General features: G+C 58.3%; 3 protein-coding genes across 3 annotated transcripts; all 3 read right to left on the bottom strand.

The window, feature by feature from the left end:
* Positions 1 to 98: 98 nt before the first annotated feature.
* On the bottom strand, positions 99 to 2,578 carry GALR3 (galanin receptor 3). Its single transcript, XM_037068083.1, has 2 exons — positions 1,508 to 2,578; positions 99 to 885 (listed from the first exon to the last, which is right to left on the bottom strand). Exons 1-2 carry the CDS (start codon positions 1,864 to 1,866, stop codon positions 99 to 101), a joined length of 1,146 nt encoding a protein of 381 aa, XP_036923978.1. The 5' UTR covers positions 1,867 to 2,578.
* A 3,999-nt stretch (positions 2,579 to 6,577) lies between these two features.
* On the bottom strand, positions 6,578 to 12,852 carry GCAT (glycine C-acetyltransferase). The gene is given in 9 exon segments (XM_037068165.1): positions 6,578 to 6,900; positions 7,659 to 7,780; positions 8,164 to 8,335; positions 8,510 to 8,592; positions 8,729 to 8,883; positions 9,371 to 9,517; positions 9,940 to 10,041; positions 10,992 to 11,122; positions 12,550 to 12,852. Coding segments are annotated over 9 exon segments (1,317 nt in total). The 5' UTR covers positions 12,743 to 12,852; the 3' UTR covers positions 6,578 to 6,688.
* A 500-nt stretch (positions 12,853 to 13,352) lies between these two features.
* H1-0 (H1.0 linker histone) lies at positions 13,353 to 15,429 on the bottom strand. The gene has a single exon (XM_037068181.1). It carries the CDS (start codon positions 15,104 to 15,106, stop codon positions 14,522 to 14,524), a length of 585 nt encoding a protein of 194 aa, XP_036924076.1. The 5' UTR covers positions 15,107 to 15,429; the 3' UTR covers positions 13,353 to 14,521.
* Positions 15,430 to 18,608: the final 3,179 nt, after the last annotated feature.

Genomic DNA, 18,608 nt, shown 5'->3' with positions numbered 1-18,608 from the left:
ACAGGGCTTCTGGCTTCGGCCCCATCCCCTAGAGCATCCAGCCGTTGGGGCAGGGGAACAACAGACAGGACACCCAGCAGAGTGGAGGCGAACAAGGTTTATTTCGGTCCTCCAGAACACAGGGCCGGTCCAGCCTCCCTGCCACCAGCAGCCTCCTCCTCGGGCTCCCTACCCCAGCCGCCACCCACCGGCAGCCTCCCCCGAGGCCGGGCGTCCCCGGGGCGGCCAACAGGACCCGAAGACGCCGGGCGAATGCGACGGACGGTGCGGCGGGCGCCAAAGGGGCAGCAGGCGCGGTGGTGGTGGTGGCGGCGGCGGCCAGAGGGCCACAGGCGGCGGAGACGCGCGCGGAAGTGGCGCGAGGCGAGCGCGTAGACCAGCGGGTTGAGGCAGGAGTTGGCGTACGCAAGGCAGTGCGAGGCCAGGCGACAGGCGTAGGTGGCCGGGCTGAAGGCGAAGCGGCCGTACCAGAAGCAGAGGATGAGCGCGTGGTGCGGACCCCAGCAGAGCGCGTAGAGCGCCGCCACCGCTAGCATGGCGCGCCCCGCGCGCCCCGTGGCCCTGCGCCTGGCCTCGGCCGCCGCCACGCCCGCGGGGCCCACGGCCGCCCACAGGAAGCGCAGTGTGCGCGCGTAGGCCAAGCTCACCACAGCCACTGGCAGCAGGTAGCCGACGGCGAAGGTGGCCACGTCCAGGGCGCGCCGGCGCGCGTCCTCCCAGGCGGGCACGCAGAGCTCCAGCGCGCCGTAGCGCACCGTGCCGTAGTAGCTGAGGTACGGCGCCGAGAAGAGCGCCGCCAGCAGCCAGACCAGGCCCACAGCAGCGCGGGCGTTGCGCGGGGTGCGCAAGGCCCGCGAGCGCAGCGGGTGCCGCACGGCCAGGTACCTGCGGGCGGGCGCGGGGTGAGAGCGGCGGGCGGGCGGTTGGCAGCCCGCATCCTCGCCCCCACGGAAACCCTGTGAGGGGACCTCTTTGATCTCAGCCGTGGGGGTGACCGCTCGACCTGCTTCCCAGGCGGTGGTGACTCAGGGGGTTAAGGGCAAAGTGCTTAGAGTAGTGCCTGGAAGCACAGAGGAAAATGACTTGGCCGAGGTTGGAGCTGGAGAGTGAGCCCGGATTTGGCCCCAACTTTCAAGCCATGGCAGCAGGTATGACCACAACCTGGGCCAGGAGTGGGCGGTGATAAAGTATCTGAATGCATCGGTGAGTTTCGCTTGCCATTCATTTCACACTCGCGAACACCCACCATGTGCTAGGCCCTGTGCCCACACTTGAGACACGGAGATGTTTTGGGGAAGCTCAAGTGGAGTTGGGGGCAGGGCAGGATGGTCCCCGGAAACACGCCCTTGCAGGGGTCCAGAGACTGGGTGGTGGTGGCCAGAGAGCTGCTCTTCTCCCCTCTCCCATCGCCTTTTGCCAACCCCCCTTCTCTTTCCTAAAGCCACTGAGCATCTGCTCAGGTCCTCCCTCCCCAGCCCAGACCCGACCAGGTCTGGGCACAGCGCACCTGTCCACTGAGACGGCAGCCAGAGTGAAGCTGCTGGCGTACATGGTGAGATAGATGAGCAGGTGCACAGCCTTGCAGACGAGGGCCCCAAAGAGCCAGGCGTCCAGTGTGTAGATGGTGGCCTGGAAAGGCACGCAGCACAGGATGAAGCAGAGGTCGGCCACGGCCAGGTTGAGAATGAACAGATCCGTCGTGCTGCCGGGCTCCCGCCACACGCTCGGCCCGGGCCGCAGCATCACCGCCAGCACCAGCCCGTTGCCCACTGTGCCCAGCAGGAAGATGAGGGCGAAGACCACCGGCACTGCCACAGCCCCCACGTGCCCCGGGCTGTCTAGGGACGTGTTCTGGGCATCAGCCATCTCTCCAACAGACAGCCACCTGGGGAAGACAAGCTGGGGTTCTCAGGCAGGGGCTCCCAGCCCTGGTCACTGGACCCCAGGACCTGGTTCCCTCACCTGCAGCCTGGCTTGGCTAGGTCTCCTGGGCTAGAAGCTACTAGGGGTGGGGGTAGGCGGCAGAGCTGGAACTTACCACCGAGACCTACTGTGCAAGCTGCGGGCGCGGTCACGTTGGCATCTGAGGTGGGTTTCTCAGTTTCCCAGGGGACACCCCCATAGTGCGGAGTGTGAAGGGCTGGTTAGAGAGGTGAGGGACCTCCAACCAGTGATGCAGGTAAAGATACAGACAGAGTTGGGCGAGGCCCTGGTGGTAGGTGAGGGGAGGGGCACTCTGACCTCAGCAGCGGGTATATATTGTTCTCAGTGAGGGTCTGAAGCTCAGGGAAGACTCTTGGACGGGGGTCAAAGTCAGCAAAAGGAGGGTGACACCCCTGCGTCATTGGAGAGTCCAGCTTAGGGACAGCCCCACAGCAGCACCACTGGGAAACCGTACAGGTCACTCTCTGGCCCCTTTTTGCACCTGAGAGGAAATCGAGGCTCAGAGAGGGGACACGGGAGGCTGAAGATCACACTCCAAGGGGCAGACTGGGCCGTTGCCACCCTGGCACTCTGACTCCCGCCGGGCTGGAGTCCCCCTCTGAGAGCCTGTGTGTAACAGGTGGTGCTGTGTTAAGCTGCCTGTGTGCGTGTGTGTGCATCTGTGAAAGCTGTGAGCACCCTCATGCCTGCCCCACCCCACAGCCCACATCAGCTACCACCTGTGGGTCTCCCGAGCCTGGGACCTCTAGATTGGTGGGACAAATTCAGGGCACGGGGGTCCGGCAGGGCAGAGGGAAGGAAAGATCCATATGCTCCCCTCCCCCAGCACCCAGCACGCAGAGACCCTCCAAGTACAAGATGGGCAACACCCACCTCAGTCCTGGGCTCTGAGCCCCCTGCTTGATCCTGGGCAAACCGTCAGGCTGAGGCTGCCTCCTGGCTCAGCGGCTGCCCCTTGGTGCCTCCCTGCAGGTCTGCCTCTCACTTGCCCCTCTTCTCCTTTAAGGCCCCTCCTCTGCTAAGCTGGACTCGGGCGGTCCCTCCAGAGCGCCCACTGGCCACCTCCTCCTCAGCCCGATTTCCCCCAGGTGGCATGCTCTTCTGCCCGGCTCTCTGCTTCTCTGCGTTGCTTCTGCCTCTTCCTGCAGTGAGTAACCCATTGATCTCTCTGAGATCGCTTTGCAGTTAACCCCTCTGTGCCCAGGGCCCATCCCATCCTTGGCACTCCCGCCTCCTGTGGCCCTGCCCATCCTGCCCTCTCCTGCTCCAATCCAAATTCAGAAAGGATGCCTAGGCCTGGCTGGTGTGGCTTAGTGGATTGAGTGCTGGCTGTGAACTGAAAGGTTGCTGGTTCAATTCCCAGTCAGGGCATGTGTCTGGGTTGCCAGTCAGGTCCTCAACTTGGGGCGTGTGAGAGGCAACTGAACTGATGTAACTCTTATATATTAATGTTTCTCTCCCTCCCTTCTCCTCTCTAAAAATAAGTAAAACATTTAAATTTTTTCTTAAAGAAAGGATTGCTAGTCTTGAATGGGGTGCCCTAGGCTAGGAAACCAGGATAGGAGTCCTTTTTCTGAAGACTTTATACCGCACCCCTCCCCCAGGCCCTAAGAGCCCTATCAGTTTCCCGGGGCTTTGCCCTGGGCTTCAGTCCAGCTGGACAAGGAGAGCTTCTGTACCCACCCAGAGTCTGGCTTTAGGCCGAAGGCAATGAGGAACTAGTGAATGTTCTAGAGCAGAGTCAGGACCTGATCATTTATTTTGGAATTTGTTTATTATGGCTCGGGGTGGACGGATTTAACGAGTGACTGCCAGGAGCCTCTCTTCCAGGCAGCAGCCAAAGAGCTGATGGTGAATGACTGATTCCGTTGGGGGTTCTGACCTGACCGCTTGGAGAAGTGGACCACACGGCCAAAGGGTTGGAGGCGAACACCTAGGCGGCCAGGAGCACTGGGTTTAGCAACGAATGTCGAGGGGGCAGAAGGCAGACTGCAAGGAGTTAAGGGAGAGAAGAGGTGCTAGGAACTGCATGTGGAGTCCTTCTAGAAGCGGGGAGGGTGGAAAGAATGTCATAGGGGAAGTCTGGGGAAGTGAAAATAGTTGAGGGGACGCTCATGAAGCCCAGACTTGCACGCGAGGCTGGAGGAGCTCGTGAACTCTCCGGGGCCAGCCCCTCGCAGGCTCCTGGGACCTCTGCCAGGGCACAGAAGTGCCCATCAAGCCTGGTGCCACTCACCCCATGCGCAGAGCATCCTCTGTTTCTGGAAGCAGAGACTCACTACATTGAAGATATTAGGGCTCATACCCGGACTCTCCAAATCTGAATTCAGAGCTATCAGATTGGATGAAGAAATCAGAACAACAGAATCTTACGACCACTGAAAAGCAGAATTGTAGGTGCAGTGGGATTTTAGACTCATTGACAGAGGTCCACCCTTTATGAAAGGGACACACCGACAGACTGCCAGAAGCCAGACACACCAAAGTGTTATGCCTGCACCCTGAAAGCCTTTGAGGTCTCTGACATGCTGGCCCACCTCCCGGTGGGGGCCCCAGTGCGAGAGGCCCCCCCTCACCCATGGCTGGGTTCTGGCAGCACCAGAGGGTCTCCCAGTAGCCGCAGGCTGAGCAGCTCTGAGAGCAGATGCAGAGGGAAGGAGATGACCCCAGAAGGCCCAACCGTGGGGTGGGCAGGAAGGGGGTATTGTTATGCCCCAGTGCCAGCAGGCCCCAGGGGCCCCCTGCTCCCTTTGCTCCAAATGCTGCTCTCGTGGCCACAAGTTGAACCTTGTGCCCAACTCAGGAGATGCGTATTGTGCACCCTGAGAACAGTACCCCCCAGGCCCTGGTCCCACAGGATGCAGAAGTGCGGGTGACCCACGGCCGGCCCTCCAGTCTGTCATGGGTATCGACGACGACTACCAGTATGTGCCCGAGCCCAGGCATGTGCGACTGGAACTGCTGCTGCTCCAGACAGCACCTCCTAGGACCCCTTTTGGGCGGCCGTGGACCAGGGCCAGCACCGCTCCATACCTGGTCTACCATGTAGGGCGCTACCATCCAGGCCCAGGATGTCGTGTCGCTGCCGCTGCCCACTGGGGAGTGCCTGCTGCAGGTGGCAGCACACACTGTGCCACTGCCCAGTGGGCCTGGGCCAGGTGCTCTGGCTTCGCTGGGTGGGGCGAGCTGTGATTGTGGCTGCAGGTGTGATCTGCTGGCCTGTGCAGCCCTCACGCATCGCACCCGGCACCAGGGGCCCCACCTTGGTGGTGGCTACACACGTGTTCCTGTGGTTGATGTGGCTGCAGCAGACCCTCCCCTGGCGACATCCCCCGGCCTCAAGCTCTTCCAGATCACAGGCGAGGATGTCCAGAATCTCAGAGTGAAAATCCTGTGGGGCTGGCCATTGTCCTGCAGACTGAGGCCGTAGGTTCGATTCCAGTCAGGGCACAAGTTGGGTTGTAGGTGAGGTCCCAGGTTGGGGCGTTCGAGAGGAAACCTCACACATCAATGTCTCTCTCCCTCCCTTCCCCTCTCTCTGAAAATAAAATCTTTTTCATTTGCAGGATCAGGCTGGAGCTCAACCAGATTGTTCACTCCAGATTCCCAGGGGAGGGGGAGGGCTGGGGGTACGGGCACTGGAGACCTTGTCCTAGTTCCCCATTGTTAATAAGGGCCTTTTTCATCCTGCTCTACCCGCAGCAAACTGCCAGAGCTTCCCAAGGCCACTCTGCTGAGGCTGGGGCTATGGTGACTCAGAAGCTGCCCCTACCCCCACCCGGTGCCTGTAAGACTGAGTGGGGAGGGCAGTGGAGAAGGGCTGGGGGAAGTGACTGTGGGAAGGGGGTTGCCACCTCCAGTAGAGGCACAGCAAGTCGTTGTGGAGGGCAGGGTGGACAGGACTTTCACAGCAGCCAATCGGCCTGGAGGGCTGTGGCTGTAGAATTGCTCAAATGGCGAGTCCAAGGCCAGAAGTCTGGAGGGGTGGGGCCGGAGGGGCCGGAGCTGTTGGAGTCTGAGCTCGCTGCGCCCCCTGGCGGCTGGCCATTAGGCCAGCAGGCCTGGGGTTGACAGCTGGAAAAACCCCAGACATTTGAAGAAACATCCACGCTTGGTACAGCATGGCACACGCTGAGGCACACACTAGGGAAGGCCACAGACTTAGGGACAAGTGGGATAGAACACAGGTTTCCAGACCGGCAGGGGCATCCCCAAGAGTGACCCACACTTTCCTTTGGGGCCTGAATCCTCTGCCTCTTCTCCAAACATGGGCATGGGTGCCCAGCCCCTTCTTTTCCGGGCGGCTGTGGACCATCCTTTGTTCAGAGAACAGGGCACAAGGTGTTTCCCAGGGCTAGACTCTGGAAGCAGCAGAGTGGGGGGCGGCAGCAAGGGACAGGGCCGGCAGAGCTGGTGCTCAGCTCCCTCTGCAGCGGCACAGACTGCAGCTGAGCCAGAGGGCGGCCCTGCTGTATCAGCCCCGCAGCCTGGGTCTCGTCTTAATTTGGATGAGGTAGTCGGCTCCAAGGTCTGCTATAGCTTTCCGGGGCCTGCCCACACAGCTGCAGCTCCTGCCTGCTCTTTCAGCCAATCACAGAGCAGGCCAACTGCTCAGAAAGAATAAAGCAACGCCTCACAGCCAATTTCCACAGTTGTTTCACACTCCTGGTCACAAGCATAGGCCTTGCCCCAGCCCAGCCGTAGGACTCTGACAGGGCTCAGAGCCTCTGCCCTGGGCCGATGATCAAAGGCCCTCTGTGCCGCTGTGGAGGGGGACCTTGGCTCTGCTTGTCACTATCCAGGGCTCAGGGCAATGCCCCGTGCAGCCGCCCACCTCCACGAAGGCCTCCATGCAGAGGTCGATGTCCTCCTCACTGTGCACTGCAGAGATCTGAACCCGGATCCGGGCCTTGCCTTTGGGGACCACGGGGTAGCTGAACCCGATGACGAAGATGCCTGGGAAGGCAGAGAGGGTCAAGCTGGGGCCCTCAGAGCTGAGCAGGCTTTGGGCATGACACACAGCCCCCACTTCCCTAGGGTCACGGAGGCCAAGGGAGCTGCCCGAAGCCACTCAGACCTGGGTGGTCTCTTAGACACGGACCACCTCATGGCTTGGGTCTCTGTGTGGACAGCTGGCCTACAGAGGGCAGTGGGGGTGTGTTTTGTCTTGAAGGGTGTTTGCTGGTTTCTGTTCTGAAAGCTGCATTTAATACCAGTCTTTGCAGAGGGCGCTCCTCATGAGCCCCGCTGCTCAGAGTGATCACTGTGCGGCCTGGCTTAGAATAATGCAGAAAAGATATTAAGTGGGATCTGCAGACATTTCATGATTATTTCTGGTTTACATTTCTCATCGTTCATAAGCTGATGGCCATTTACAAAAGATACTGGGAGTGGGAGGAAATCACCGCAACCCAACTGGAAGAATTACTGGGGTGTTTCATTGACAAGGGTCAAATTAATACCTTAGTAACGGAGTAACCAAAAGACATGGCGTCAGTGTGATCTTATATTAAACCAGGACATCTTTGGGCCTTTTTAAAGTCTCTTGAGCATTTTTAAGTAGAAATAAATTCTGGCTTTAAAAACTTAAAAGAAGAAAGAAAAGAAATAAAGAGTAGTTGAGGATTGACAAAGGGGAGTCTTCACAGTCTAGGGGGGTCCCTGCTGTTTTCTTTTAGGCCACCCACCCAGTCCCTTTGTCAAGGCCTCCTTACCTCTCTTTAGCATGTCATCCGCCATGCAAGAGGCCAGCCGGGCGTCACCCAGCATCACAGGGCAGATGGGGTGATTGGCTCCCGAGATGGTGAAGCCAGCGGCCTCCATCTTACTGCGGAACCTGGGGGCACAAGCTGAGTGTCACAGGTCGCTGGGGGGCTGTGGACCATTCACACCTGCTCCTGATGGACATATGATCCAAGACCTGTGCCCAAATCTGCAGAAGGAACCAACCAAGACAGATGCAGACCCAGAAAGTCAGGCGGAAGGACAAGCAGACCAAAGAGCGAGGTGGAAAGACAGAAGAGACAGAGAGACACGGGGTCATTCGAAGAGAATGTGCCAGGAAGCGGACGGAAGAGGCCAAGCTGGGTCCCAGTGCAGCCTGCTGGGCATGTGAACAGGCAGAGGCAGAGCCTGTGCACCTGGGCTGGGCAGCCACACAGGGATGGGCCTCGGCAGCTCCCTCCGCCCGGCCTTCCCCACCCACGCCAGGGACTGCACCGCTGGGTCTTGGCTGCCACAGACTGAACGATGGCGTTGCTCTCCATGAGCAGGTCCAGGGCCTTGGAGGCACAGCCGACAACGGCAGGTGGCAGGCTACTGGAGAAGAGGTAGGGCCGGGCTCACTGCCGCAGCAGGGACACCGGGGGCCCAGGCTCTGTCGTGTAGCCCCCTGAGAATGAAAGCAGGGTAGGGGTAGTCAGGAGCCAGAGCCCACCCTACACCCCTCCTGAGAGTACACAGGTCTGCCCTCTTGTCTGCGGTCCCAGGTCCCCACCTTCCCTGACACTCCTTCCAGGCCCTGCATGGCGGTAAGGGGACCCCAGGGGCACAACCCTGCAGGCACCTGACGCTCCGCCCAGCGCCTTCCCCAGCGTGGAGTTGATGATGGTGACCTGGTGCATCACGCCCAGCAGCTCATCTGTGCCCCTGCAAGGAAAGCTGCCATTGCCACCACTGGCCGCCTGAGCACCCTGCAGTCATGGGTTGAGCTGCGGCTGGCCTTCTGGTTTCCCACCCTACCTTAGCAGCCCAACCCAAGGCCTCAGGTGCCACATGCTCCCACCGTCCTGTGGCCCCCAGGGAGCCAGTGGCATGACATTCGTCCACAAAGACCAGGGCACCATATCGAGATGCGAGGCGGCAGATCTCCTGCAGGGGTGCAATGTCGCCATCCATGGAAAAGGCCCCATCAGTGGCCACCAGGTGCAGTCGATGCTTCTGCAGGGGAGGCAAGGATTGGCGGTGTTTGGTGTGACGTGCAGGCACAGCCACCCACCTTCTGTGCTGTTTGGGGCTGTAAGAACTCTCCTTGCCCAGTGCCAGGCACAGGGGTGGGCACATAAGCGCTACTGCATTGGCACTGGAACATCTTCTGCCTCATCCCTGCCTTTCTGAGCCTTACCCATCTCTTCCAAGGCAGTCTGGAGCCGCGCTTGGCCCCGGGCAGTGAGGATGCTCTCAGTGTTCCCTTCAGAGGGCAGTGTGGGGTGGGGCCCGTTATTTCCATGAGCGGATCCTGCCATTATGCCTACTAAGAGCCTGCCCACATACCAGGTGCCCAGGCAGCACGGTGAAATTGACAACACCTCTGGATCTGAGAGATCCGTGTTCAAATCTTGGCTGTTTCAAACTCCTGGCTATTTATTTGTCTGCGAGTGCGGAGTTGGCCTCGGGAGGCTGAGGATAAACCCAGTCCTCGCCCCACCTGGGCCTCCTGCAGCTTGGTCTCTAGATCAGCCACATCCAGGTGGCAGTAACGGTACTTGTGGGCCTTGCAAAGACGGATGCCATCGATGATGGAGACATGGTTCAGCTCATCTGACAGAACCGCGTCCTCTGGGGTCAGCAGGGCCTGGAGGAAGGCAGTTGGAGTAAAGCCAGCAGCCAAACAATTGGTGGTCCTCCGTCTTCTATGACTCGGCCTCCGAGTCAAGGAGCCCTCTGCCTCTACCTGGGTCCCCAGAGCCCCAGGGCTGGGCTGAGCCAGGACCCTGCTCTCATGAGAACAGGTGAGGATGTGTTTGGGGAGTGCCTAGCCCCTGCCACTCTTAGCCATCCAGGTGGGGTGGGTTACCCCCCAATACCCGGGAAGATAGCCTCCTTGCAAGCCTCAGGATTCCTCCTGGAGCACCTACCTGGCCCAACCTGACATCTGTAAGAAACGATCATGGAGCCTCGAGCCACGGCACTGGCATCCTGCCAGGCCCTCCGGACTGCCCACTCCTCCAGCAGCCTAGCAGGCTTCGCCAGTTCCCGCCCATGGCTCCCACACACCTCACAGAGGCCAGCGTTGGCATCAAAACAGCTGGGATAAAGAACGGCGTCCTCCCGCTGGTGGAAGAGGGCTATCTTTGCTTCCAGATCCTTGTGGATGCTATGAAGAAAGTGAGTGGAACAGGTGTGAATGCCTGCAGAGTCACATGGGACAAGTCCTGGGGACAGAGGCTTAGAAGGCCACAGACCCACCCAGCCGAGAAGGCCTGCGGCCTGGCCCCTTCCCTCCTTTCTTCACCACAAGCGTTCCTCGGGGCCAGCGGGAGCTCAGCAGATGGTTCTCATTGAAGAGCTAGGGGCCTTCTAGCTGTTCCTTCCTGGTTGGCTCTTCTTTTTGTGATGGGGGTCAGAGAGTGAAACTGATGGCAAAGGAAGGAGTGTCTTCCTGACACCAAACTGAGTGTCCTGTTCGACGGCTTTATGGCAGAGGGTTACAGAAGTACCTCTAAGTGGACTCCAGATTCTTAGATTTGAAAGCTGTCCAGTCTGGGTGAGGATTTTGCTGGAAAGTGCCCTGGCTGGAAGTGGGCAGTTCCACCATTTATTTCATCCTCCCGTTTCTGAGAGCCCCACAGGCAGCCAGGAGCACGGACTCGTGAGCCAAGCCACCTGGGTTCACACCGGAACCCCGATGGCCTGTGTGCCCTGAAGCAGGCCACTCCACGTCCCCGAGCCTCCAAGTCCTCATCTCTTTAACAGGGATGAAATCAGCACATATCACTTAGGATTGTTATGAGTGCTAACAAATTAATCCGTATAATGTTCTTAAAACAGCACCAGACACAGAATAATTACTTTAAAAAGTTTCATGTTTACGTAAGTTTATTTTGTTACATTTACAAAACAATAACCAGCATTCATTGAGCATCGCTGTGTCAAGAGCTGTTCTAAGCATTTTTACATGTGTTAACTCTGCTTTGGGATGGGAAGGGCCAAGCTGGCCAAGGCAGCCTTGCTGACTGTGGGAAGCAGGCAGCTGGGGTCAGTGCCCAACGCTGGGGACAAGGCCCCACTCTACCCACCCCCACCCCCTCACAACACCCGCCGGGTACCTGGGTCCCACAGATGAAGCGAACAGAGCTGAGGCCAGCACCAAACTCCTCCAGGGCCTGCAGACCTGCCTGGATGACCTCGGGGTGGCTGCTCAGGCCCAGGTAGTTGTTGGCACAGAAGTTAAGGATCCCTGAGGTGGAGGACAGGGAACAGACACAGCAGCTCAAGGCCCTAAGGAAAGGCCTGGAAAGGTGCCAGGCCCTGGTGACCCAGAAAATACATGAACCCAGCTTCACCCTTGAGGAGGCAACCATCACACAGAATGACCATTCCAGGGCAGAGGTCAGGACCGGGATCTGGGGGCCCCTGGGAGGCACCAAATCCACCAGCTACAGGAGAGGAAAGGTCAGGAAAGGACTCTCAGGGTGGCACCCTGAAGAGTAAGAAAATTAAACGCTGGCTCTGAATCACATTCCCTCCCAAGGAAGAACCCAACCCTGCCTCACAGGCCTGAGGACCACCAGCAACCCATCATCCGGGCCTTTTCCCCTGGGTAAGAGGGCTTCCCCCTGGGTCTGATGCTCACTGTGGTCCTGGAACCCCACAGTTAACTCTGCTGCCTGGTATAGAATCATAGGCTCCAAAGCAGGGGCCTCTGAGACCCGGACCCTGAATTATAAAGCCTAAAGAGAACACAGCTGACCCAAGAAGGAAACGGAAGCCTGACAAGGAAGGTTTACTCAACCCAGGAGAGGCAAACACAGGATGAGTACTGGGGTCTCCTAATTTCCCATTTTTTGGACCTGCTCCAAGCTTTCCCTGAGGGGAGGTAGAGATTTCCCGGGACCTCTGTTTTACAATCGAGTGCCACAGCTCCAAGGATTCCATGCCTACTTCCTGGGCAAAAGGCAGTGGTGGGGGTCTTTGTAACCGGCACCCATCTGGGACCTGACACAGACAGAGGGGCAGTGACTGCTGGTTAGACAGGAATGAGAGACCAGGTGTGCCAGTTCATGTCGTGATTCCTGCAACACTGCACCAGCCCCTTGCTCACTGTGATGTTGGCCTCTCCGGCCCATTCATTAGCTGACCTTCCAGCTCCAATACACCAGAGACCTGCACCAAAGCCCAGCTCTGCCTGCAGGTAGCTGGGGGCTTTGGGGCCGCTCACTTCACATCTATGAGCCTTTTCGTTTGTAAAGTGCAATTAGTCATTCCAATGTTTGGAGGTTTGCAAGAGTCCACGTGCAGCAATTAGGGGCGCACACAAGACAGCAGCTCCAGAAATGTGGGGTTTCTTGCTGTGTCTTCCCATCACCCTTCTTGAAGGGACCCAGCCGGGTTTGTTTCTTTTTTTCTCACCTTCTCCCAGGGTTGGGCCTCTCCCTCCCTGCCTTCGGAGGCAAACAGGTGCTCAAGGGCAAATCACCTCCCTCCAGGGAAACTGGTTTAACCAGGTTAGCAGGCCATGTGGCCTGCTAGCTGGAAAAGGGGCCAGTGGCTACACGTGCAGGGGGTCTCGCCTCCCACTGCCTCCAGGACCTCCATTCAGCTACAGCCTCAGAACCGCCCTCTAACACCCGGCCACGTCCGACGACTGCCGGGAGGGGGAGTTACCTCCGGAGACGCCGTCAACGTGGATGCGCGGCCCCTGGCGCGACGTGATGACCCGCTCGCTCTTCCAGGTGCCAGCCCCGCGGATCTCTTCCAGCTCCTCCTCCAAAATGCCACGCAGCTGCGCCAGCGCTGAGTGCGCGCGGCGGCCGCCGAGGGCCCGGGAGAGCGCTGCGCGAACGGAGCCGGCCCACATCGCGCTCACCTCGTTCACCTCACGCGAGGGCGAGGGCGACTGCTCGTCCTGCAGCCTAGCGAACCGCGGCCAGGTCACGTGGCTGGGGGCTGGGTCCTGCCAGCCAATCAGAGCAAGAGGAGCTCCCTAGAAGGGGTGCAAAGGCGGGCCCACGGGCAGGTGGGCGGGGCCGGGCAGGAGGCGCAGCGGACGAAAAGTGGATTGATTTGTAAGTTGAGACTGGAGAGGTCCGTGAAGGGGAAAGGGAGGCAACAAGGCGGGGCCCAGCCCATCGGACCCCACAGCCCAGTCCCATCCCCTGCCTACACACCCATCCCGGTGAAGGGGTGTTCTGGGTCCCAAAGGCAGCAGCCGGAGGCACGTTCTATCCCTTCCAGCCCCAAGGTTTGTTTCTGCGGAGCTCTTGGAACGTTCCCTCCCTTCTCAGGTGCAAACGCCCCCAGATTCCCCCCTACTAGTCGCCCGATTGCTCCGCCTTCTAGTCTTAGAAGTGAGGAAAAACACCGCCCAGATTTTGTCCTTTTTCAGTTTTTATTTTAAAGTTTTAAAATTACAAAGACAGAAAATTCTTCCCGGCACAAATAACACTTTTTTTTTTTTTTACAAAAAAAGGGGGAAGGGTTACGACGCGCAATTGCGCGCTTTCCTATAGTACGAGAAAAACGACTGTACAGTTTTTTTTCTCCCAGCTCCCGGGTGTGAAACGTAAGTGCTAGCTCTAGATAGGTATATACACATTTACACGCACATACACAGACCTAGCTCTGTAAAACTACTTAGCGATTGAAAAACGACTGCAGTATGTCTTACTGTCCACTCCCCGCCCACTACCCCTCCCCCACCTACCACTACTTAGAAAATACTCAGGAATAAGAGGTCGGGAAGTTTTTTTAAGTGGCGGTGGCAGGGCTGGAGACTCACCAGACCACCAGAGCCACCTCTTGTACAGGAGGAACCAAAGCCAGGGGAATACAATCCAATTGTGTGGAAAAACCCAAGTTTCAATAGGGCTCACTGAGGCACTTGGCTGACTGACTCCCCACCCTTCCCCCAAAGTTTCCACTCCCATAACAGGAGACTTTCCGAAGCCACAAAGACCCCCCCCCATGGCTAGTTTCCAGCTGAGAGAAGCCACAGCTTCTCAGACCAGCTGTCATTTTGACACCCCCTCCCTTCCCCAGGACAATAGGGAGGCCACAGGGACTAAGTGGGAAGAAAACTGCACTTGGATCCCCCCACTGCTCACCCCATTGGGAGGTGGAAGTCAGCCCAGAGGGTGTATTCCACCTCCCTACTTGGTGTCCAGCTGCTGCCACCCCTCTCCTCCCCAACAAGGTTCTGAAACTCACAAGGGCTGTTCAACTTAAAGCTCACTTGTCTTAAAAGATACTCCTACAAACCTTACGATTCCTGGGCTCCCTCTCTCAACTAGCCAGAATAAACTGCCTTCTGGATTTTCTCCACTTTCATCTTCATATCGACAAACCATCCAATTAAACAAAACATACCAACCCACCCCAAACCCTAAGTAGATTAATAACAAATTACCAAAACAAAATATTTCTCATCACTACAGAGATGAGATTCTTTTTGCTGTCCTTGCACGACTGGTTAAAGAAAAATGAACTATTCCCTAATTTCTGAGGAATCCAAATTCTGTCTCCCATACAGTCAGAATACAAAGGGGCAAGGGGTTGCAGATGAGGACTAAGAGAAGGAAAAAAGTATTTACAGAAAATAAGGAGACAGGCAGGAGTGTCCGCAAGAAAAGCTTCACTGTCACTTCTTCTTGTTGGCCCTCTTGGCACTGGACTTGGCTTTGGGTTTCACTGATTTGGCCTTCTTAGGCTTGGATGCCTTGACTGGTTTGGCCTTGACAGTCTTGGGTTTTTTGGTTTTCTTGGGCGTGGCAGCCGGCTTCTTCTTGGCCTTCTTGACTGGGGTTGCTTTGGGCTTCTTGCTGGGGGCTTTGGAGGCTGCCTTCTTGGGCTTGGCTGCCTTCTTTGGCGTGGCCACCTTCTTCACTTCCTTCTTCGTCTTTTTGAAGGCTACTGACCTTTTAGGCTCATCGCTCTTGGCCAGCCGGAAGGACCCCGAAGCACCCACTCCTTTGGTCTGCTTGAGGACCCCGGTAGTAACTAGGCGCTTGATGGACAACTTGATCTGCGAGTCAGCATTCTCGCCCACCTTGTAGTGGCTCTTGATGTACTTCTGGATGGACTGGCGAGAGGAACCAGCGCGGTTCTTCTCCGCCTGGATGGCAGCCACGATCATGTCTGAATACTTGGGGTGGTCTGTGGACTTCTTGGAAGCCTTGGCCCGTTTGGGCTTGGCCGCAGGAGCAGACGTGGAGTTTTCGGTCATGGTGGGCCGCCTGGTCTTGCTGTTGAGGAAGGTGCCTTCAAAAGGGCCAGCCCCCGTCGGAGACCGAGCAAAGCCTGACTCGGGATCGGCTTTCGCGTCCCTGACTCTCAGGCCAGTCCGAAGCCTGGCTCGCTGGGACCTGGCTCGCGTCGCGGGAGGATTCGCTGGACCGGTTCTGCGTGCCCAGCCCCGCCGGTCGGTCTGTTTCTCTTTGCGGCTGCGACTCTGGCCCTGGCTTTGGTGCTGGCTTTGGCGCTGGCTCTGACACCGCCTCCGCTGCCTCTCTTTTCCCAGCTCCGCGTCTGGCGCTCAGGCGGCGCATCCGGGTATTTAGCGGCGGCGGGCGGACCGCGGTGAGGACAGGGCTGCTGGCTGCCTGCTCCCGGCCCGGAATGGCGCTGCGCCGCCGCCATCTGTGTTTCTTCCGCCGAGCAAATCCGACCTTTCTCCCCGCCCCGGGCCTTCCCGCTCCCCACCGCCGCCCGGGGTCGCTGCCTGGCTCCCTAGGCTCCCCCGCCAGGCGGCCTGCCGGCCGGACCGCCGCCCCCCGAGCTCGCCAGGCGCCCCAAACGGCGCTGAGGACCGCTGGGGTGCCGGCACATTTCCCCTTTGCTGGGGGCTGGCTCTGTGGGGTCGGGGAGCCCCGGTGCGGAAAACCCCCCGTAGCAAAGCTCCCCCCCTGGTGCTACCGGGGACACCGCTCCCGGCCCCCTGCGGGGTCCCCCAGCCCGGCGGAGTGGCCAGAAAGCGGCCCCAACTAACACACGCGGCCCCGAGCCGGGCGACTCCCAGCCGGGCCGAGCCGGGACAGGGGGGAGGGGTCGCTCCCCCAGGGTCCGGTCACCTCTCGGGGGTCATCCCGCCACCGGGCTCCCCGCACCTCTAACCCCTCTCTGTCCATTGGGCCCCTAAGCAAACTTTCCTTGGAAGAGTTGTAAGGGGACTTTCAAACTTTGTCCCTTCCCCCTCCTCTGTGGGCTCTCCCCCAGCGGGCCCCCTGACCTCTGCGGTGGAGATTCTCTCCTGAGGCCGAACCCCCAATGCTTCCAGGGTCCCCTGAGGCAGTGAGGAGGGGTCTCTCGAGTCCCTGCTGTCCTTAAAGACCCCCACATCTCCCATATATCCTAACATGGAATTCATTTATATGCCATCCTCAGCCTAGGAGTTTGGGGGTGTTACAGACAAAGCTCGCTGCCTCCACCCCTGAGGCCCAGCGGGGGGTCCAGTCGCCCTCCCAAGGACCCTCCAAGACAGGGGTCTCAGGGGCCGAGGACCACATTTTGCCCCACAGGCTCTCACGAGAGGCTGTCCTGGGGGCCCCTGGGATGAGGAAAGCTCTGAGTGCCTTAGGACTTCGGAAAACAGGGCTCTGGGGGACAGGTCGAGGAAGGGGGTCTCGTTCCTTGGGCACTAACTAATCCTCGGAAAGTGTGTGCTCGTTAAGGGAACCAGGGGCCGGGACCACCGCCATTTTGCTGGGAGGATGCAATGCCTTTGTTAAAATGTGAACATCTTTTCCTGTACTTGGCAGGTATGGATGAGGCAAACATGGGGCGCTACCGTCCTTAGGGAGTCTGGAGGGGCTTTGAGGGGATTTGTGGGCCCTCAGGCCAGTGGAAGGGACCCCAGAACTCCTGGGTCAGAGCACCTTTTTTGCTACAGACATCCTACTTGCATGCAGGGTCCTGCTTGGCAGGGGCCCTGGTTTGAGATTCTGGGATGCTCGCTCCCTAAGCCACATCCCACAACAAACCCGCTTTTATTGCCTAAGCAGAAGCCCATCAGTCCTCATTCCAAACAATACCCTGGGAGCCCAGGCGGTGGTAGGGAAGTGGTATGGGGGGATTATAGCTAGTCAAAATGATGAACGTGTCTCCTGTACTGCCCGGGAGCTGTTTGCAGACACTGGCTGTAGAGGAGGTTGGAGGGTTTAGGTGCGGGACAGGGTCTCAGTAGGGATGGGGGGGGAGGGGGAAAAGGGATCACACTAGACTTGGGTGTCTCTGAGGCCAGGGAAATAAATGGGTTCCCCCACCCCCACCCCAAGGGATGGATTAATCCAAATGATTGGGGGAAGGAGGGGGGAGACTTGGGACTTGGTATCAGATGCCTTCTCTCCAGGCTTCTCTTGGTGGCGCAGGTGGGGAAGGGAAGCATGAAGGGCCAGGTTAGTTCAAAACGTTAAGTTCTTATTTGGTTGATATCGATTACCCGGAAGATTCCTGATTTCAAAACCCAACATTCTGGTGGGTTTGTTTTGGTTAGTTTCAAAGACAATTCTCCGGTTCCCACTAAAGTCTGGATGGGGAAATAGGTATCCAAATAGACATCCCCAAGTCAAAGACGTTCCAACTCTGCGCTTTCGGAGGCGTGTCACGCTCCCCCCGTGCCCCCACCCCCACCCCCGCACCTCTTAGAATCGGTACTGGATGAATCCAATGACACAATGTCGAAATAATTTTATTTACACAGCTCATTACAGTTTGCAAAGAGCTCTCCGCACGTTTCTTGATCCTTTGCACTTTCAGCCTGGGGAGGCAAGCAACGTTGATTACTACCCCGTTATCCACCCCTTTCCCAGAGGCCGAGGAACTCGTTAGGATGCACGGGGAGGGGGGGGGGCTCACTATGAGGTTCAGCTTCTTCAGCTTTTTGCGGTCACATCCCTATCCCCGCCCATCCCAAGGACCTGGACATTCTCTCCCGGAACTAAAGCCAGAAATGGAGGGAGGGGTCGCGGGTGCCTCCCGCCGGGTGGCAGAATTCGCCGCACGTATCCCTCTTCAGGAAAATTGAGGGGAGGGGTGGGGAAGGTCCGGAAGAGGTTCCTCCAGAGTTGGATGCAGAGTCTCAGGCCGAGGAGGGCAAGGTGAGGAGAGGCTGCCTCCAGATTAGCTTGGCCGCACCTCGCCTCTGCAGACCCTGGGGGCTCCCTGATTCAGGCCAGGCCCCACTTGGGCACTTGGAAGGCTGCTCTGCGGACCCTATTTATGGATCGAAGAGCAGTTTTCTCGCCGGCAGACAGGGGAACTCCTTACGCCCCCTTCAGCGCGAGCCCTTTAAAATCCTGGAGCCTCAGAAATGCGGGCAACTCCTCCTGGGAAATGTAGTTTCCCGGCGGGCGCCGAGCCCCGCAATGCGCCCCCAGCCCAGGACTCTCGCAAAGTTCGGAACCGCTGATCACCCCAGCTCGGGGGGTGGGGAGGAGATCAGACATCTTTCGTCCAGTCGTATGCAGACAGGCCCAAGCCTCCTTGCTGTTTTTTTCACCTGTCAAAAAGGGGGCTCTACCTACTTGTGGGGTTGGGGTGAGGGTGAAATGAAGTCCTGTATGGAAAAGTGTAAATCGCATAGAATGCCAGGGGTCATGTTTTTACTAATGTGTGTGTGTGCAGGCACCGGCGTTTATTGAGCCCTCCACCCGTTGCATCTTCATTTTTCAGACAGGGAGTCTAGAAGGGCGAAAGGACTGTGGGAGGGAGGGTGGGGGCAGCCTGCAGGA

This window comes from Sturnira hondurensis, unplaced genomic scaffold (genome assembly GCF_014824575.4).
Source record: "Sturnira hondurensis isolate 20B ecotype Veracruz unplaced genomic scaffold, ASM1482457v3 Scaffold0017436, whole genome shotgun sequence".
NCBI lineage: Eukaryota > Metazoa > Chordata > Mammalia > Chiroptera > Phyllostomidae > Sturnira > Sturnira hondurensis.
The sequence above is the reverse complement of the archived record's forward strand: the minus strand, read 5'-3'. Positions and strand labels throughout refer to the sequence as shown.

Bases quoted from the DNA above. Each gene is read 5' to 3' on its own strand.
- H1-0 (XM_037068181.1), bottom strand. From the start codon at position 15,106: ATGACCGAAAACTCCACGTCTGCTCCTGCGGCCAAGCCCAAACGGGCC.
- GALR3 (XM_037068083.1), bottom strand. From the start codon at position 1,866: ATGGCTGATGCCCAGAACACGTCCCTAGACAGCCCGGGGCACGTGGGG. The intron at 886-1,507 runs GTGCGCTGTGCC...GCCCGCCCGCAG, and splicing joins GCTGCCGTCTCAGTGGACAG to GTACCTGGCCGTGCGGCACC.